At 40.5% G+C, this 22,431-nt stretch overlaps 1 protein-coding gene across 2 annotated transcripts in view; it reads right to left on the bottom strand.

The window, feature by feature from the left end:
* Positions 1 to 21,538, bottom strand: part of LOC114552576 (CD166 antigen homolog) — a 40,810-nt gene extending 19,272 nt beyond the window's left edge. For both annotated transcript variants that reach the window (XM_028573484.1, XM_028573485.1), the window contains exon 1: positions 21,219 to 21,538. In XM_028573484.1, coding sequence (XP_028429285.1) covers positions 21,219 to 21,279 — 61 coding nt within the window. In that variant the 5' untranslated portion in view covers positions 21,280 to 21,538. The remainder of the gene's footprint in view (positions 1 to 21,218) is intronic.
* Between the last annotated feature and the right edge of the window lie 893 nt (positions 21,539 to 22,431).

Below are 22,431 nucleotides of genomic sequence, written 5' to 3'. Positions count from 1 at the left end.
CACATGTTTTGCATATGTGTCAGATCCAATGATATCCTGCTACATTACATTTTTGGAGTTGTTTTACTGTGCCAAAAGTAATTTGTCACTACCCAGATGATGTGCCACACCTGGGTATGTCGGTGCCAGAATACTCTAATGGCCGAGTCCACGTTTGTTTTCCTTATGTTGAGAACTCAAACTTCTCAGGAGAAAGTTCTGCACAACCTGCTGATTCTTACAATTGTGTTATGTAACAAGAGTCAGTTCTATGTAACAAGAGTCAGTTCTATGTAACAAGAGTCAGTTCTATGTAACAAGAGTCAGTTCTATTCAGGTAACACTGCAAACACTACAGAGTTGGAAAGGTTATCATACTTCCTGTATAATAGACTCCTTACATTTCAAATTCAAATAGGCATTTTTGAATATTCAAATGAAGCTGTGTTCAGCCTCTCTGAGAACTTTAAGAGTCTGTATGAAGGAAAAGGCTTTATCTGCGCAGATTACACTGTTACACAATGAGAACAAATCGCGCATGTTGAGTTATAGAAGACAAAGCTCCTGCTGCTTACTGAGATAAGGTAATCCTTCGCCACAAAAGTAGGTGAATAGTGTGACTTCACGTTGACAAACACATGCACACTATGCATACAAAACATTATCTTCTAACAGTTGTCTATATGATGAGGGAGCAATGGATAGACAGTCCAACGCTTATGTTTTGTTGTGATTGGCTTTATTTTTCTTTTCTTCTGAACTGATTAAAATCCAATTTGTAGAATAGCGGTGCACATTTGACGACGTAAAGCATTAGTATGTATTGGATTTCACCAAATAAGGAAATACCTCATGTTTTCTATGTTATATGTAAGTCACGTGAACAAATATATATCTTTTTTTGTTTGCCAGAAGCTCATTCATAGATGGGAAAATGTACATCATGTCATCATTTGTAATATTACTAATGTTATGGACAGAGATAATCAACAAACGGTTATAAAACTCCAGTATAGAGCTGGACAATATATCGATATTATATCGATATTGTTATATGAGACTAGATATCGTCTTAGATTTTGGATATCGTAATATGACATAAGTGTTGTCTTTTCCTGGTTATAAAGGCTGCAGTACAGTAAAGTGATGTACTTTTCTGAACTTACCAGACTGTTGTAACTGTTTTATTATTTGCCTTTACCTTTAGTCATTATATCCACATTACTGATGATTATTTATCAAAAATCTCAATGTGTAAATATTTTGCGAAAGTACCAATAGTCGACCATACAATATCGTTGCAGTATTGTATATTCTTTAAAGTCATAAAGAATCCAGCTGACAAAACAATGTTAAGTATTATTTTTAAATTGTTAAAGAGGACTCAGGGTCTCCAAACAGCAGATCGGGGTAAAGCAACACTATATTGGAATGCGTTTAGGACTGCAACCAATCATAATTTCCATTGTCGATTAATCTGTTGATTATTTTCTGGATTAATCGATTAGTTATTTAGGTCTATAAAATGTCAGAAAATGGGGAAAAGTGTGTGTTCCAAAGCCCAAGATGACATCCTCAAACGTCTTGTTTTATCCACAATTCAAAGATATTCAGTTAACGGTCAAAGAGGAGTAAAGAAACTGGAAAATATTTACATTTAAGAAGCTGGAATCAGAGAATTTTGATTACTCAAACCGATTAATCGCTTAATTGTTGACATTGATTAATTTCTGCAGCTCTAAATGTGCTACATCTGTGTCTTTAAAAATGTTTCATTGGCACTTAAGTCCTCTGAACCTAAATAATAACGTAGCTCACCAGATTTGATGTAAATGTCTCTAACACATGGACACCAAAGAATTAGCTAATACTCTGGCGAAGGTAAATCAAGTAATAGACAGGCGAGTGACAGAGACAGGAGGCAGCACCACAGGAGACTCTTTCATGTTCCTGATGAAGGCGCCTCTATCCCTAAGAAGAGACAGGTGACGACAGCTCCGATACAAGCTCACCAGGGAAATCAGCTACCTCCACACACTAGTCTCTATATCCCCTCTACTACGCCCATTTGTGTTTGTGTGTGTGTCTGAGTGTGTGCACATGTCGTTGAGTTGCAACATCCAAAAGAAAACGGAGGCCCAAACTTATTAAGTGCTGAAAATGAGGATTCTGCAGTGAATGGAGATCCCACGGCGCACGTCCACAAAGACTTGATGGCAAATAGCCTCGCTTCAGAAGCGGTTCGGCGTCGAGGGGGCAGACAGAATCACTTCAACTAGATCAATAACACTTGAGAAAAGGCGAGATTCTTATAGTGAACGGTGCTTGCCGAGCGAGAAATCAAAGAAAAGCTAACCTTCCGTGACATTACGCTTCTCATCCTAGTCTTTTCTTTAATAATTTAAAAGTGCTAAAGTGCTGAATAAGTATCTGAAAAGGAGGGATCGGCGATTTCATAAGATCAACCTCTCATTACTTGCTGTCAAGAAAAACAGAGGGACTGCTGTCACGTGGAAAGGTGTGGGAATGTTTGGGAAAGTTGCTCCGTCTACCACCAGGTTCCCCAAAGCAGCCTCCTAGCCATTTAGTAATACATGAGCTCTATAGGCTGCTGTTTTGTCAGCTCACACACTTAGCTCATTTGCTACCGACTATGACAAGCATATGACTGTATTTGAATTCTATTACAGTACCAGTTCATGCTGAGACGTTCCAGACCAGCTAGCTGAAGAAAGATTTTTCTTTAAAAAAAACACCCAGCTACATCCTCACTATCTCTGTCTGTGTGTGTGTGTGTGTGTGTGTCTCTCTCTCTCTCTCTCTCTCTCTCTCGGGATGGGGTGTAATCATGTCACTGATGGATAACCGACAGCACACTTGCACAACATTCCTTTCACACAGTTTCTCTTTTTGTTGCAGGCTGAACCACAGAGGCACCATTCCAAATGTCAACATTGTGTGCTCTATAATTTTGCTTTTTCCTGCATACTGTAATTGCCTGTCACTGTCTTCATAGCGTAAAACTAAGGTCATCAGCTTGTATTTTTTACCCAACTGTCTAGAGCTTTCCGACAAAAAAACACTAATGTCCATAGTTGAGTGACTCTAATTTCTGAAGCATGTAATGAGAATGCACACGCACAACAAATTGTCGTGTATGATCAGTTGTCTGTGTTGCAGTGAGGAGAGGGGGGTAGTATTTCCCCAAAAGATTACGCCTCTCTCACTTATATTAGTAGGCTGCAAACTTTTTAGCCATGCTGCTGGCATGGCTCTTGTGACGAAAATGTTGTTCTGTCAGTAAATCACCACTTTGGTCCAGGATGAAATATGTCAACAACTATTGTATCGATTGCCTTGACATTTGGTACAAACATTCATGGTGCCAAGAGAATAACTTCTGCTGACTTTGGTGAAACCCTGACTTTTCCTCTAGCGCCACCATGAGGTTGACATTTGTGGTTTTGAGTAAATCTCGACGATGATTCCACATTGTAGTAAGTCTTACAATCCTACAAGTACGTCCAAGGATTTAGTCGGCTGTCCTTTAAGTTGCTGCTGAGTAAAAGTGCACAAAACATTTTTTTTTTTGTATATCTGCTTATTATTTACGTTTCATCTGGTGACGTCCCAAGGTGACGTCTTCCCTCTCCTTGTGTTATGCAATCAACAATCCAACGGCATTCAGTTTACTATCACTTGTGATAAAGAAAAGAAGATGCAAATCATCACATCTGAGAAGCTGCAACCAGAGAATATTTGGTATTTTTTGACTGATTATCAAAAAAGTTGATGAATAATTATTGTGGAAATTGGTTTCAGCTCCAGTGTAGATGTTGACAAGCTGCCTAAAGGCATCTACTTTGCAGCAGTAAGCAGCAGGCATGAGTTTGCGTAAGTACTTTAGGGTTGACAAAAGCCACATTGTGTGAAATGAACTGCACAGAGTCTGATGTGGAGATTTCAAGCCATTTTCCAAGCCTCATTTTCTGCCACACCATCTGTTCCAGGGCACAGAAAGCTACCCTAAAGATGTCTCCCTGCACCTCTTTGGCCTTTAGAAGGGTGTAAAGGTCTTTTAGAGAGAACAAATGTGAAAAGAAGGTCCCTTTATGGACAGGAAAAACTTTTGATCATTTCAGCCTCTACTTTTACACAAAGGTTTATTTTTAATTGTTTGACAATTTTTTTAACAAACACAAACACAGACTCTGTCTGATATAATTGTTATCATAAATAATGTGAATATGTTAGATCAGTGATGAAATGTTTTCATGTTTAATGAATGTTTTTTCTGACCAACAGCCCAAAACCCAAATACATTCGGTTTATAATCATATAGAACAGCTAAAAGCAGCAAATATAGAAAATGTTTGGGTCTGAAATGTCTTGAAATTGACTATCAAAATAGTTATCAATAATCAATGAATCAACTAATCATTTAAAGCGCCCATATTATGCTCATTTTCAGGTTCATAATTGTATTTTAAGGTTGTACCAGAATAGGTTTACATGGTTTAATTTTCAAAAAACACCATATTTTTGTTGTACTGCATATTGCTGCAGATCCTCTTTTCACCTGGTCTCTGTTTTAGCTACAGAGTGAGACCTCTTTTCTTCTTCTTCTTCTTACTATCTTTGATTGCACTTGCACATGAGCAGTAGCTCAGATGTAGAGCATGTCAGCTAGCTCCATAGACAGTAAAAGAAAGGCTGTTTCTCTAACTTCGGTCAGTTACAAGGCAGGATTAGCTGGGAGAATTCTTCTAAACGAGGGCGCACATGGAAGTAGTTCTTTTGTAGATTATGGTGAACTTGTGTGTGTTGTAGCAGTGCTCTGCTATTGAGAACGAGATAGCATGCTAATGGTTGCGGTTAGCCAGCTCGTTTCGGCTTGTGACGTAGAAAGCTGTGCAGATTTTGAACAGCTCCCCCGGAGACTGAAGGCAGGACACATTCAGAAACCGTATCTCACTCAAAACAGCATGGATGGATTTTTTTTCAAAGTTTGTATGCGTGTGGAAGCACCAGAGACACAGAATAACACCCCAAATCCCAGAAAAAGTGATTTTTTTCATAATATGGGCACTCTGTAATGCACATTTTTTGGGGTTCGAAACAAACAAAAACAACAAAAACCTCTCACATTTCCACAGCCGTACTGAGCAGAGCCCTGTTTGTCAGCTCAGGGCAAAGCGAGTCTGCTTGCTGCTAAGGAGGAGAATGGATGGCAAATGAAGACATTATAGAGTATACAACACACAGTAATATTAGTCTGAGTCTATTAGGCATAATGGCTCCCCTCCTTCTCCCCAGCACCATGGTAACATTTTTAGACCACTGGAATAATAACGTTCAAGGTTTGCAAACAAAATACACAATCAAAGAACTCCTGTTCATACTGTTATTCAGGAAAATAAAGCAAAATCTCTAATGTGAATGTAGGAGGCTTTTACAAAACATAAGAGGAGTCACAAAAATAAGACCTCATTAGTGCTCCTCATGCATCTCGATACTTCAGTGTACCTGAGCAAAGAATAGACTAACCTGCTTCAAACTCTCCTCTCGCTAGATATAAAATACAGTTTCCAGTGGGAACTTTCCAGAGAGACATATAGATAGCGATCTCCCCCTCAGGCAAAAAAAACAATGTTCATTTGCTGCTTCATGTGTGGTCAACAGACACCTTCAGATGTCAGCAGGTGGGAACAGGCCTAATGCATTGCCAGCAGTCCCACCTGTCGGGGTTCCCATTGTTGCTTCGTGACTGAAAATGCTGGCTCCATTTTCTCTGGTTTCAGACTCGTGTTGAGGAGGGCCTTCAGTACCTGTGCAGACCTGCCGCTGAGGGATCAGGTTGCTGCTTCCGCCCCTCGTCTGGGACTGAGACGAGAGGACAAAGAAAGAGAGGAGGGCTCAAGAAGGAGGAAAAGATCGATTTTGCCTTCAGGTGTTTCAAGCCACTTGTGTAATTGGCGGTGGCATCCCTCAAGAAATGTTATGTTGTTCAAGAGAAATCTTTCATATCATAGATGGGTGTTGTTCAATGCAGGTTTGAAGGCCCTGGAAACTACACAGACTAGAAGAGGCTGATATTTTTGTTTGTTATTGCTCTCAGTCATCTATGTGTGATGCCAACAGGTTTCTCATTTTTGAGTTTTTGACTGTATTATTTTCAAAAATTTAACTTTGATTGTTGCTGATTTAGTCATGAAAGTCTAATGTTATCAAAAGAAACAAGGTTTGAAACTAAGTGGCCGGATATTTGTATTTTTTTTTTATCTATATCTGCTTATTTTTTGCAGGAGTTAAGTTAAGACTGAGGCTTTCTGGATGCATATTACATTTGTTATATCATATCTTGTTTGCTTCTATATTTGTGATTTCATACAATTCCCAGAATACCTGCTGATAGTCCCCAGAGAACAGGTGCAAATCATTTGCATCAGCATGGGGTTATTCATGTGTGGGTGAAGAGAATAAAAGCACTGGAGTAATAAGCCCAAAGAAAGAAGTGAGTCCAGCTCTGCAGCTCAAACAACAGGATGTCTTGTGACCGCATGGCATTCTGGTCCATTAAGGACACTGTCAGAGAAACGTATCGCTTTATTGTCTTTTGCTGTGTTTATGTAATAGAAAAAGTATGTGATTCTGAGGGACTGGCATCAGAAATGGGAATATTTCCTGTTGATGTGTTAGATAGTAAAGGTTTTTCATTAAATTTCATTCAGGCTTTAGCGGCTATATCTCAACATGATGTCACAATGTCTGCGTTTGACTCATTATCCAAGGTAATAAGAAAAGAAAAAAAAACAGTGGCAAACAACAAAATAGACCTCAGACTCCCAGGTAGATTGCCTTCTCCCATTATCTCCTCCATCGGAGATATCCTCTCATGAGTTCAACAATACGCGGACTGTGTGCATTCTGAATTTCTGAATCATTAATTGACTAACATTCTAGCTTTGAAGCTAGATGAGAGAAACAACATAAAGATGTACAGAGTACAGACAATAACTGCAAAAGATTCAAGAACCTCTTGCATTTTTCCCTTTGATGAGTTTAATATGTGATTTATAAAAGAAACCATTGTCGAGCGTTTTTTAATAAATGATGTTCAAGTTCCTTTTAATCACAGGCTCACTCTAAAGATGCTGACAGCACAATCAGAACAGACAATTTGGCTTTGATTTGGCTTGAATTGTTCTGCAAATATTGAGCAAAGCACTGAAGAGCGCTAATATCTGGGGGGAAACGTTGTTGTTGGTGCTGGAATGAATGAGAGCATAAATAAATGTTACCATGAGGCTTAAGAGCACATGTATATACAATAAGAATGGAAAACACACACCTTATTACATAGTGTGTCTGGGAAAAAGTATACTTATATGCCTCTGCACATCATTGGCAGTATCACAGAGTCATTTTGTTACATTTTTCTACGAGCAAGACGGATGGGAAAGATAAAAGCACATTACAAGAAGGGTGATTATCACTCTAAATGTCTTGTCATAAGGTTTCCTAGAAATTGATCTTGTGGCACGATCATTAGTCTTTAAAGTGTTCTCCTCTATACACTCGACCACACGAGCCACTGTAAAATCATCTTAAAAAATGTCATAAATTGCGTCAGCAGATGAGCTGTACGAGTGTGGGGACTGCTCTTAAGACAGCAGCCTGCTGCTGGAGCGATCGGGTGGTAAGTGCACTCAGAAATCACGTCCATTATATCATGAATTATGTATTTGAAGGGCGCAGGCCAGGGGACCTGAAGGGAGAAGTGCTTGTGTGAGATGCCTGTGGGTAGACTTGGGGCCGATCATGGGAGAGCTCACAGTCTTGACTCTAAACATCCGCCAACAACTCCCATTAACGACGTGCCATTAAAGGCAACATTAGGCCATTAACAAAGCGCAGCCACACCGCTTCCTACTTATCCATTAACCCTTCCTAATGCAACTCAGTGCCTGTTGGCAATGACTTCATTTTCCTGTTTCTGACATCGACCCAACCAAGTCTCTGGGTTGTGAATGAACATTATTTTTTTTTATAGTTAATGTATGTCCATGTCTCAACTGTGCCACGATAGCCATGTTTCTCAGGTAAAAATAAAGTAAAACTCCATCTCTGCAAAGAGATATTAAAGCAGAATTAAGAACTGTAACTTCATGGTAATATATAAACTAAAAGACATTTGACTCTATGCCTTCATTTGTAGAAGTGATATGCCTCATAACTGAATCTTCTCACTTCAAAAGATAAACGCACCAATGAAAAACTATCAAATTTGTTTACAGGTTTATTTCAAATGCTGCTTTTGTGTAGAAGATAGCAAGGCTGGGACCTATTAACTCTCAATCCAGTCAATTCAGACGTGTGATTAGAAACCACTCACACATTCTTAATTATTTCTGAGTCATTTAAATGTGATAACTTTCTCATATGCCAAGGAGGCTTCAAACGTTATTATGCTGAAGGATCCTACAAGTATTAAGCCTATTGAATTTGTCCTGCTCGCCCATGCCTAATGATGAACTTGCATTCACAAGCAACAACCATGCCTGTAATCACAGAGGCTTTGCATTTCAGTTAGTTGAAAACACATCTGAAACATTTCTAAGAGTCTCTTTAGGGGCTGAAGTTGAGCTCTTAAATACAAAGACTTTTAAATCTTTGGCCGATCTCGGCCAGCGTTTAACGATGTTTTCAGCAGCACTGATATTGAACACTTTTTCTCTTTCTTTCTTTTTCATACAAGAGAATAACACTTAATCCAACATCTGCAGCTCAGATTCATGTTCGCAGTGTGTATTCTTGGTATTTTAGTGTATCTTACTAGACTCACAACATTTCAGTTGCATGCATCTGAGTTTAGCCTCGATAACAGCAATCTGATCATGGCTTCCTGGTGTTTTTACTGTGCTTGAGATCATGAGACACATATGAATGCACACCCTCTGTTTTCAGCCTGTTTAATTAAAAGCACACATCATTTCCCCTCCAGCAATCACTGGGAAGTAAAATCAACCCAATTAAGGCTTAAAAATGCAGTCACACTGATAATGTTTAAATGTTTACAGCCTAATAAAGTGAACGGAAGGGTTAAAGAGGTGCAGCAGATGGTGTGATACCACAGACGGAGCCTCTAACAGTGAGTAATGTTTTTACTAATTAATATAGTGCCCTTTGAATAACTGAAGAGTATGAACTGATACCCATAAATCTAAGTTCAAGAAGTGAATCCTCAAGTTCTTATAACCTACCGTTTTTTTTCTGCCCCTGTGCAGCTAGATGTGTTAATAGGCAGCTTTAAAATATTCTTGACGCATTCAAAACAACCTTCTTGACATCAAAGTGCTCGTCGTTTCACCAAGTCTCTTCAAGAGGTATCACATCAGACGGGAGGTATCCGATTTTTGCATACAGGCCATAAAACCTGCCAGCATCGCTTGCCTGAGGCAACTAGAGCAGGACTGACTTACAGGGTAAGTATCTGCTCTGTGGATTATAGATGGAACATCGTTTGCAATCAGTTTTATTCATAGCCTAAAGGGTCCTCTGCACTAACGTCATACAGCAAAAGAAAGAGAGACAGACTGACAGAGTGATTCTGCAACGATTAGTCCATTAATTGATTAATCCATTGACATTAAATAAATCGTCAAAAATCATGTTCATGTTTCTACTTGAGCAAAAATGTCAAAGGTAAAGCTGGTTCTAAGGCTTTTTGCTGATTTTTTCTCTTTTATATGAATGTACATTTAATATCTTGTGGCTGTTTGTCAGACAAAACAAGCAATATAAAGATGAGAACTTGAGACATTCTTCAGACTAAAAGATTAGTTCATTTAAAAAAGGATCTTTGGCAGCTTATTTTTAATGAAAACAATCACTTGTTGCAGTCCTAGCTATGATCCATTACCAACCCTCATGCACAATATTAGAGCTGCTACTAATGACGATTTCCACTTACTGATTCATCAAATGCTTAGATTTATATAGTAGTCTTTTATTCGATAGTTCTCGTTATGGTCTATGTATGTATGTCAGATAATAGTGAAAAAATACACAATCATACATCACAATTTCTAAGAGCTCAAGGTGATGTCATTAAATGTCTTGTTTTGTCTGACAAACAAAAAATAAAAGAAAGAACAGCCGCAAATCCTCAATTGAGAAGCTTGAACTACAGACTGGTTGGCATTTCTGCTTGTCATCGCTAATTGCTTCAGCTCTTAAAATCGATTAAGTTGTTTATCATGTAGGTATGACAAAGACCCTTGCTACTTTTCTTTTATATATCATTGCAAACTGAATATCTTCTTTTGGACTGTTGGCCAGATTTGGGCTCTGGGAACATGTGATTGGCATCTCCTCTATATTTTTATGACAGAAATGACAGCTGAATCGGTAATGACAATAATTGTTAGTTGCAGCCCTAGCCAAGGAGACCCATGCCAAACCCTCATGCTCAACATTTTATATATCCGAACAGACAGAGCCGTACACAAGGGTCAAGATTAAAACATCCACTGCACCATCAGACTAAAAGCATCCCCATTCTGCTAGGTTTTTATATTATTTTTTTTATTTTGAAATATTACCCCAGCTAGCAGCTACACATTACACTATTCAACCAAGTGAATTAAGCTTTTTGTTCAAGTACCTGCATGTCTTCCTGTACCAAAAGTGCTCCCTTTGCTTTAAAGTGGCCCCGCCCTGTCTCTGTCCCCACACCGGATTCAATTGAAAATCCTTTGAACATCTGCAGCACGTTGGGCCTGGGGGAGCACTTGTGTTTACTATAATACTATCTGTATGACCATATCACAGTTGCAGGTGGTGCCTGAGGATACCAATCAAACCTGCTGCAACAACCCCCCCCACCCCCACCCACCCCCGTTGAAGGTAAATGCAGCCTTTTCTACACAGCAGAGCTGGCAACAGCCCTGACCAGAGCGGTGGAGAAAGAGGAGGATGAATCACTTTTCTATGAGGGTAAACAAGAATGCATCCACTTATCGATCTTAAAGTGCTTCATTAGACGCTGCATGAGCCATAGACTAATATTTTCCCCAACACAAAATGGATGATTAATGGAAATGTGTGCAATCGTTGTACTGTTGTCTGAATGCAATGCACAGCACCTACTTTGTGATATCAATAATGCATGCCTTGTTACGCTGTAAACAACACAAAATATTAACAGGTAGATATTTTCATTTGTTCGGCAGATGGCTTGTGTAGCTTTCATCTCTGGTAATTGCCGTGGCGAGGCTGATACTTTCGCATTAGTTTAGCAAAGAGTTGTGTATGCTGTTGTGGACTCATAATGATAGGCCTGACCTTCTAACCCTTCACTGTGAAACAGAGCAGGCAATGCTCTCCATTCCAATAAGCCAAACAGCCTGGTTGGTATTAAGAAGGCATGACAGTTTCAAATTGTGTCCTGCTTTAGCTTCTGGCTCTGGGAGGTCCTAAAGCCTCTGCTGGCTAAACAGAGCAGAGAGCGGTGGGAGGAATGGAATGCAGATAATACATACAAAGGATTATGTACCTGCTTGCACATCAAATCTACGTGGTTTCACATTTAATACCCACGGACCATCGGCTGCTTTGATGGAGTACTGTGAAAGGTTGGAGATTATCATGCGCTGTCACACCACTGAGTCTTCCTATGACTTCAGGACTTTCAGATTTACGCGGCGGGATAACCGCTAACATGATTTGGCTGAAAGGTTTTACTAGTGTCAACTCCAATGGCGCCAAGATGGTTTTTGTGTTTGATGAATTTATGTATTCTATAAAGTCTTTGTTTATGCGAAATGAATTCCCTTATGTCCAAAAGACAATTTATCTTTTGTCGAAGCAAGGTCACTAAAAGTGTTATTCTCCTTTTTCCAAAGACACATAACAGATAGAAATGTCACAACAAACCCAATCTTGCTCTGTTGTTTGTGTCTTTTGTTTGTGCAAGATGAGATAACCACCCTCAGTTTATGTAATTCAACATATGTCACCGTCATCCCGGGTATGCGGGTCCTTTAAGGCATAATAATTTCATTAGTAGTGGCTATTGCATTTTCTTCTTCCATTATGACATGAGGAGAAGCCATACATCAAGGTAAGTGCTTTTACCCATCCACCCCCGCCCCCCCATGGTCCATCCAGAAAAAGAGCAGTAGAAGCCCTGCAGATCTTACTGATAGTGAGCAGCAGACAGACACCCCACTTCATACAAAACCTGTCAATAAGCACCTCTGAAAGATGTTCTACAAAATATCTACAATGAGCTTAGGGGTAGAAACCTCCATGGGACTGCTGTGCAAGGACTATTCCCCTTCAAGCAAACTGAGTCAATACGCTGTTCAGAAAGTCCTCTGGAGCAACGAGCTGCTTCCACTGCAGGGTCAGACAAAAATACAGGGGCTTGGGGCTACGGCTACCCAGAAAGTCCAGAAAGGGCTAAAAATTGTAACAAAATAAAAGCTTCACTAATAAATTAAGACCATTGCTGTAATTTTAAAAAAAACAAAAAAAAACGACATCTTAGTGGTAGAAACTACACACGTATTTGTAAGTATGTCATGCAAATGTACTTTTAGCCACGCTTGTGGCGTGGGGCTACAGATGGCAATGTTGGTCTGTTGTTTGGTCTTACACTTTGTTCCATCCAAACTGAAATATCACCACAACCGTTGCATGGATTACCAAGACATTTTGTACAGACATTCATGTTGCGTAGATGATGAAGCCTAATAGAGTCCTGCCGGAATGAGTCCTAAAACCCAGAATTTAGTTAGCATTGTTGCACTTCCGGTTCCCTTGTCTCGAAGTCAATGGGCTTTTTATATGGGGTTTTGGTTAGATGCCAAAAAAGATGTCACTACGGACCGAACAAGGGAGAAAATGAAATCTAAAAACTAACTCCTTACCCAGCTCCTCTTGTGTTCACTTGGTAATATTAAGAACATGCAAATTTGCAGATGTAACGACCTGAGATATGAAAATGTTAGTGAGCACAAGACATTACTGAGGACAATAAGAAATATATTCATTCAAGCATGATATTTCAGGAAATGCCATCCTGAGCAGAAAGGTAACAATTATTAGAAACCCACTGGGAGATATTATTGTGTGATCAAATGACAAACTGCGGCTGTAATGTTGTCTTGGTGTATCAGTTTGTGTTGGCTCTGTTTATACATGAGCATGCTCTGGCAAGCCCTCCACAATAAGACAGGTAATCCTGAGATTTCCTCAGAAAAGAGCAGAAAATCCAGGCTGCTTTACTCTAAAATGTCTTGCACTCTCTAAAAGAAATTGTTCATTTATCAGAGTCCATTTTGTTGCTGTGTGACCGCGCACGCTGAAATTGAATCACTATCATTATATGAGGAAATGGTGTGTCTTCTCCGTCTCTGCTACTGGTATGGAGGGGAAACGAATGGTAGCATAATGGGTTATGGCATCTTCATTACTCAAAATTAAACACTGCAAAGTTAATTTTAACAATGTCCTCACTCTACAGACAAGCCAGGCACGGTAATAAAGCAACTTTTATATGACAAGGGCCTCGGGTAGAAAGGCTGCTTCCTTGTGAGTGTACTATTAAATCTTCCTGATTTTTTTTTTTTTTTTTTTTTTTTGCGACCACCCAGCAGTCGAGGCCAGAGTGAAATCAGAGTCGTTCACGTTGATTTTTGTCTGTTCTAAGAGGATAAGTCAGTACAAAAGTCGGTATTTAAATTGCACCGGTGGGATGTGTAATGCTTAGAGATTCTTGACCTCCTAAGCATCCCATTAGAAAATTAAGTATTGCATCCAATTACCAGACAAGCATCTCTTCACCTTCCTCGTAAGCCCTGGCAGTGGAACAGCTAAATACTTAACAGCAAAGCAGAGTGTCTTATCGTAAAACATCTAACACATCCACAAGTCACTTATCAGACAAAGCATCGCTAGTGGTGTAATCGCCATGCAAAAAGCCACCACTTGACTTCTTTGAACAAAACTGATATTGAATCTGAAGAAACAGTGCTGCTATGCTGTTGTTTTGATGTGAGGATTACATTTCTTCTCACTTAATCATGATTTTTCCAAGATGTTGCACATCAGGAAGTACATACTCTGCCTGGGGCCGTCATAGAAGTTTTCCAAGGACTGGAATGTGAAAATGTCTTTCTTTCAAAGGGTGAATATGGGATTCATGGCTTAGAGCAAGGATCCCTTCCAGGGACAGGGTCCAATAACAACTTAAAATTGAACTAATATATACAGTAAACATGTTATCTGAAAAGTAAGATTATCAGTAGGTAGTTACAACGACATATAAAGAATATAAAGAATACTCTGGTAATATACTCTGCTAATATGTGGTTCCCTAACCTGTCTGACATATCGTCACATCCCACACGTCATCTCAACACGCTAATATACTTCTTCATACATCTGAATTGTCAATGTTTACAAATGTTTACTTTCAGCTAACCGGTTCAACTATTTACTTTTTATATGTCAACTGTTTTTGCATTGCTTTTAGCTTATTCTTCTAACTGGTAGTCTTTAAGGCTATTTCACCTGTTTAATAACATAGATAAATATTTCAAATGTCTATCCTTTCTTTTACTATTTCAACTCTTGGTGTAAAGGTGTTACAAGTAACCCAGGTTGGTGGTAGGTGTGGACTCTGCAGTCAGCATATTGTAGTCTCTATTATGCTGGTTATTGTGACAATAAATTTGAGAAAGATCAACATCACACCAATGCGTGCTACTATTTGGATGGTTCCTTCTTAACACAAATGCTTGCATATGTTTTTTTTTCAAATTCCCCGAGCTACTTAAGTACCCCCCCCAAGTTGGGCATCTATAGAGCAGCTTGAAATCCAGTATAACGAGTTTTACAAAAAGATAACTACCATTGTAGGAAAAACACCAGGTTGTGAAATTTCAAGAGGCATACAGCATGTGAAAACAGCCTTGGGCTTTCCTCCCCCTCCCATGATGGGCATGTTTTAGACCTCTATAAAGGTTCAAGGGTAGTCCCAAGTGTATTAATACATTGATGACTTAGAGAAGACAGGCCAACCATTTAATCTTCTATCTTGTTTCGTACTCAGGCACTAACAGAATAACAGCCTTTTAATTCCAATCAGAGTTATACTCTTGCTATCCCCTGTGAAAGAGAGTCTCCCTGAATGAGAACTCCTGTCTCCTGCAAGTTCAACCGAAGCAGCGTGTAATCAAAGATAGCTTCGGGCATTGCAGAATGCTGCAGCAGTCTATGAGAATAGGGTGTTGGACATCAGCACAAAGAAACTATTTTAAAATGGCAAGAATGTGAATACTGAGGTCAAATGCAGACACAAGGGCATTCTGTTGAGTCCCAAAGGCAATGCGTAACGGGGAGCAGCGCAATGTTTCATGAATGAAAAATTGCTAAATAGCATTTGAATGAATAAAGCGACTTCTCAGTATTGCAAACGAGCTAAAGGCCCAACAGAGGATGATTCAGTAATGAATAGAAGACAAACCTTCATGTCATTTTATAATTTGGCCCCGGGCTCCAAATGGATGTTTCACCTTTTGCACAACAGCTGTGCCATCCCGACTGACTTCCCTGAACCTCAGACAAAGTCAAAGTAAAGGCCTGATAAAATATCAACCTCCTGTCTTGCCACTTGACTCTCATAAATGGGCAGGAATAATGACTTGCATGCATACATATCAAAAGGTTCACCACTAGCCCCCTTAATGGGGCCAGTAGGAGCCCCTGCTGCTGACACTGCTGTCATTGGTGGGAACCGTGTCTTTGTCTTTGCCTAATCTATAAGAAACATTTTAATGATAAAAAGAAGTTCATTAAATCCAATTTACAAAAACAAAAGACACGTAAGTACCCACTCTCTGCTTTCCATACACATGTATCCCTTTATGGCATTCCTTAAATATTCTCTAAGGTCAAACAATTACCATTACAGTTAATGGCGGCCTCTCAAAGAATTCTATAAAGCAGAGCAACGACTCTAATGGAGAATTCGAACAAAGATCCAGGCCCTGTTAAATATGGGTGTGGCCACAGGCTTTTCATATGGAGGAGGGATGCTCCCCCTCCCAGTCAGGTTGCACATGTGAAGTGCAGGGACAGGCAGCAGCTACTCTGTGCCCTCTCCGAGGGGTGTGTGCTGTTCCATATTAATGACAAAGAGAGGAGCGGGAGCAAGAAGTCGCTATCATACACTCATTTGTTTAAAAAGAGCCAGCCTCACAATACAGTCGGCGGGAGTCCACAGGAATCCAGTGAAAGCTGGGGGCTTCGTCCATGACAAAAGACAGAAACAACCTCACTTTTTGTCCCTGAGACAAGGGCTGCCCAATTTCAGAGTGCTGTTGGTCTTTCACCAAAACCAAGGATGCCTTCATGCATTTCAATGGGGGTATTCCTGCATAAAGAACGAAGCACTACTGCATAGCACAGTCACCCCTCTCCTGTTGTTAAGCCTTTCTTTATAGCTGAAACAATAGAACTCTGGTCCCTCCCCTTGAATAACAAATAAACCATTATTTTGCACGGCAGAGCGAGGAACCTGTGTGCAAAAAGAGGAAAGTGAGAAAATGGCAAAGAGAAAACTTAGATGATAGTCTGTTTGGTAAAACATGACAATGGTTTATCCTACTTTAAAATGATCTCCACCTCAGTATAAACACGTAAACTGTAAAACAACATGTATAAGAAGCCAATAAAGTGCTAAATTCAACCAGCCTTTTTTTTTTTTTTAACCTGGCTGGCAAATTAGATTGAAATGGACAGCTGAAAAGACCATTTTAACTGCGAGGATAAAAATTGAATATATCTCACCCTCCAGCTTTAAAAGTGGGGCAAACCAATCACCAAAGTGTAATTAAGATTCACTTGCTGCTGTTTTACTGATAATCCTGTGTGTAAAACTGTCACAGGCGAACAAAAGACCTTTTTCTCATTGAGTCATTGCCTCAGAGTGATTGCTTTCCTTTCATTTTCTCAAGGCAAAGCCACTCATACATCTCTCTTCCGGGTGAGTCCAGCAAAGAGTGAATTGCTCTCTCTGACATGTAGGAAACTCAGCATGCTCGTGTGCTAGCTCATATTTCCTCACCGCTGTCTCACTACATCTAATCTAAAGGTGAAGTTTGGTTTAGTGATGGGAAATCGAAAAGCATTTGCATTACTCGAACTGTTGTAAAGCTTTAACCATAGAACAAATACCTCTAAAAGTTATAATCAAGTGAATAATGAGGCAGAAACATGAAAGTCATAATTTAGCTCAACGTGAACAATGGGAAGAAAATGTTTTCTTTCAACAACTGTACACACAAACAGGAATCATAAAGAGACGCCCTTAAAACCAACACTCCTCCACCTGTTCAGTGTCCTGCTGGGGGTGGAGAGAAACATGTGTGTGGGGGATGTGTGTGTGTGTGTGTGTGTGTGTGTGTGTGTGTGTGTGTGTGTGTGTGTGTGTGTGTGTGTGTGTGTGTGTGTGTGTGTGTGTGTGTGTGTGTCCGCACCACTCCAACCCACTGTATGAGCGGTGCATGGCAGACAAAAGACCAAAAGAAATGCATGTCTATATTCAACTGTGTTACATCAGAATTACAGTTCTGTGGAACTGTACTCTTGTTTGGACAATCTAGGAGCATTGCTTTGTCTGTTTAATCCAAGGTCTACTGTATGTGAGGTGCTACCACACCATATGGTCCAGATGCATATGTTATAAGCATCATTTCTCTGGGGACAAGCTGATGCATCGGCCTAATTTCTTGGATATTGTTGTATCCACACATTTTTCTCCTCTCACAGAAATAGAGCAGGTTAGCGATTGACGCCAAGATGAGATATCCCAATTTCTAAATTGCACTACAATCTGCTCTTTGCGCTGCATCAAAGATTATGTAACAGCCACTTTTCAAATTTCACCATAACTTCGGGATATTTTTAGTTTTACGTCACGCAAAGCTTCATCTATCTTTTTAGTTATTTGTAATTTAAAGCTAAAGTTACCATGTCAGTAGTTAATTAAGCTTGAGCCTCACATCCAGGCTATAAAGTGCTGCTGCCAGGGGCGCTAGTAGGAATCCTGCACCCCCCGATGGGAAGTGACACTGGGCTCCCCACCCTAAAGCTGCTTTAATTTACAGTAGGACCTCGCCTGTTTGAATGGCCCTCTCTTGTTTGAGGAGCCCATGAAAGTGTCCCCCTTTTCTCTCCATCAACAGCACCTCTGCTCACACTTCCTCTTATTTCTCATTCCGATCAAGGCTCCTCTTCAGGCCTTGATCGGAATAAGAAATAAGAGGAAGGGTATATATATAATAATGCTGACTGTATGATACTAGAAAAGATTCCACTTCACACGCTCCATACACAGGACTGAGAGTCATACAGAGCTTTCAGAGACACATAATGAGCTACAGAATTTGGATTAAGCATCAATCCCCATGATGAGTTGTGTAGATGTCACATTTGGGGCCATTTTAAGCATTGCTATTCTAATAAGTGAGAAGAACTATGGATCATAAGCAGGTTTGTTCCCTTTGTTCGTTTAAGATCTTTTGCAGCCATAATCAATTCTTTCAATTCTGCAGATCCTCATATATCCTCATGTAGGCTATTTCCTCAGTTATTCATACGGTTAATCTTGATTTCACAATTTGATTATGTTCTGTAGCTAGCCACCAAGCCATTTGCTAAATTTGATCAACACACAACTAAACTATTTTTAAGAGAGGAAGTATTAAAGTGAGTAACCTACAGATGCAGCATTTCTATTCAAAGCCATGATTCGGTTGAGTTGCCATCCTTCTCATGAATGCATCTGAATTTTGCATGAAGGGATACAATACTTTGCAAGTCACAAAGAAATCTCTTTTCAAAGAAGAAACAACCACGAGCAGTCTTCAAACATCAAGAGGAAAACCGTCTATGGACAAGTTGAGACGTGCACAAGCACACTAATACACAGCTGCACAGAATGTCACATGTAACGCAGGTATACAATTAAAGTCGTTCTTTCCTTTTCCTGTGCATTAACATCACAACATTCATGAGGCAGGTCTGGACATAACCTAGTTAAAGATGAAAGAGAGGGGAGCGAATCTATCTCAGGTGAAATTGGGTGACCCCCGCAAGAGATTAGTCCATTAGCTAAAGGGAGAGCCGCACTCGCTTGACAAGTAATACCAGCTGTGACACCGGGCGCTGCCTGTCTGTTCAGGGGGGGTGGTGGTGGGGGAAGGGTGGAGACAAGGGAGTGAACAAAAAAAGCAGATGCATCTTTCTGACTATTTGTTCTAAGAGTAATTCAGAGCTCGGTTTTTCCTGTTCTATCCGGTTGTGCCACTGGCCATGGCTCGGCCCTTTAATGCCGAGGCCCTGGGAGCTGTTGCTTATTCCTCTATAATAATATAATAAACACAGGCCTGTTTTATCGATGCAGTTCGTTTGTTGCAAATCCCAAACCCAATAAACCCTTACAGTCAGATTTGTTTGCCCATATTGAGCAATTTGAAGAATCACAAATAGTTCTGCTTTGTAACAACTCAATAGAAACCCTCACTTTTTTTTGCAAGAACACTGAGAAGACTGACCATCTGTTGTGTAAGCAAACACACGCATTTTGACCATCACTTCAGGCAGCATGCCTGCTGAACACACAGCAGTGTGGACGACCATAAAATCTAACATCAGTACCAACTCACTGCACTCTCCTGTTTCAAGCACACGACACTGCAGCGGCACAGAGGTGTAAAAACACCTTGAAAGGGCCATTTGTTTCCTCTCAAATAAACCACCTGAGCCTGACTGATAGGTGCCGCATGGTGTTAATTTACAAAAACCAGGCGCCACTCTAGTGTGACAAGGCGGAAGGGAAACAGATGAGGTTGATCTTAACATCTTAAGATTTAGATCAACCTCTGCGCCCCTATCCTTTCCAAGGGAGTACTCTGAGCTCCTGTGCAGTTTTGCTTAATGGCCTGGGTGAGTGATGTGAGCACATGGTGCTGCTACCTGTTGGCCTTATAGAGCAGACAACATGGAAGCCTGGAGAAAGGCATAAACACCTTCTGCACATTAAATACCAAGCAAAAGATTAGGACTAAGAGGAGTTTTTTTTTTTTTTAAAAAAAAAAAGAAGCAGCTTTGTTCTTGTTTCATCTTTTTTTTTTTTAGAGACCCACAAGGGGTAAAATCATCAATTTTTCAGAGCAACATTTAAAATCACCAATTAACGCCAAGTTGCTGCATTCACCTCTCCAAAGAACCTAATTTCTTCACGAAAACCTGGAAGCATTCACTTGTGCAACCCATTACAACTGCCCACATCCGAAATCAGTCCCATTCTACATGTAATTACTAGTCATGAGCGCTTTCCAACCCAGCCAGCAAGAAGCCCATAATTACAACAAATCAGACAGGATGTAAATGCAGCATCATTCTGCTCAACAGTCTGCGTTAACAGGAGAGAAAACACATAAAGAAAATGAGGCATCATGATGACATCATGGCATGAGCACATGTAAAGACTGGGTGGTGATGACTACTTCACTGCCTGCCTCTCCCATTATGTGAGGGATAACAACAATAAAAGGTGGCAACAATGGGCAATATTTCATGTAATATTTCACAAAAGCAGTTCATACACAAAGTCACTTTTATAATAAATGATAAAGAATATATGACCATAAACAATTTACTGAAGTGAAGTTAAAAGAAACTGCTTGGTCTCATTTATCTTGACTTTTTGTCATGCATTATAGATATTTAGGTGTAGATTTGTTCATAATTTAACACAACTGCCATGGATAAAAGTGAGCAGAGCATTATATGTGGTTTAAAAACAACATCAACAAGAGAACGATTTTTTTTTAATTACGATTTGTGATTTTAAAAAGAGAATACTATTTCGAGCATTAAATGTAGGCTACGCAAACCAAATCCACATAAAAGGAGCATCCGTGACTAAATAGCCTACCAGTAACAGGAACTATATTTTACAGCGCACTAACTTATAACTAAACAACATTAGCTTCAATGCTCCACATCTCCCCGGAAAAGTGGTCGATAATCCGGGCTGAAGTTTGTCACACCTGTGTGTGACTGGTGGCACTTTCCCCTTCATACAGCTACCTGCGACTTGAGTGCACGGGCGCACCCCGCGTGAGCACCACCACCGGCCGGTTAACGGGACAAACGCTTACCTTGGCGGAGGAGCGCGGTGATGAGGAGGGCACGCACGCTGCTGGCGGACAACAAGTGCATCCTTGCGGGTCTCTCAGATCCTTTAGTCGGCTGCTTGTTTCAAAGGTTTGTTAAAACCACTTGGTTGAGGCTTTTTTTGGTTGTTGTTGTTGTTGTTGTTGTTGTTGAAGGTGGATTAAATTAGAATGGTCCTCGCGAGCCCCTGTTGCTGGTGCTGTAAAGGCAGTTCAGTTCTGATTTCTGGCTCTTCTCCCAACGTGGCATGTGCTCTCTAACTCGCGCTCACATCAGTTCTGGCGGACCAGGTAATTGCGAGTGGGCGAGCAGACGAGGGCGGGTGTGTGTGTGTGTGTGTGTGTGTGTGTGGGGGGCACTGTCTGCAGCTCCGCCCCCCACACCTCCCCACCCGCCCTTTCCCCTCCAGCGGTGCCCCCCCTCCCCCTCCTCACACACGAGTGCACCCCCACATTTTTCTTTAAGACCCCCCCCCCTTAACTCTCCCCCCCGCCCCACTCTTCTCTCACTCTCACCCCCTACTCTCATCCTCAACTCCTCTAATTCTCCCCCCACCCTTCTTTCTTTCCATCATGCACCCTCACCCTGTCTGAAAGCATACATGTAGACAAGCACACACACACGCACACACACGTGCACACACACACACACACACACACACACACACACACACACACACAGGGCGGGTGGCTCTTCTACCAAGCAGCACCTCACTCTTGTTTCATGCAGAATAGCCAGAGATGGAATGAATACCTAATCATTAACCTGCATTTAAAACGTAACTGACGTAAAAGAAAAGTACATATATAAATATATAATATTTGGTTATTTGGTTCTATAAAAGCAGTTTACAAATACTGATCTGAGAGTGTTCATCTACTCTAAATGCATAAATAATTAAACTTGCCTAAACAGGTTTGCAGTGAAGTACAAAGTACATCTGAAATGCTGTAAAAGTAAATGCAAAGATGGAGAGTGGCAGAAGCTCAAAATTGTAGCACTTAACCGTGGTACTTGAAAAAATGTACATGCTACTTTCCACTTGTGGTCTCCAACACGCACAGTCTCACACACACACACACACACACACACACACATGTACAAACACATACATGCTGAGGTATACTTTGAATCAGTTGCCGCCCCAAACTTGAAGCTTTGTGCCTCACAGGCAGAAGACAGAGGGGCTCATGTTAA

This window comes from Perca flavescens, chromosome 3 (genome assembly GCF_004354835.1).
Source record: "Perca flavescens isolate YP-PL-M2 chromosome 3, PFLA_1.0, whole genome shotgun sequence".
NCBI lineage: Eukaryota > Metazoa > Chordata > Actinopteri > Perciformes > Percidae > Perca > Perca flavescens.
The sequence above is the reverse complement of the archived record's forward strand: the minus strand, read 5'-3'. Positions and strand labels throughout refer to the sequence as shown.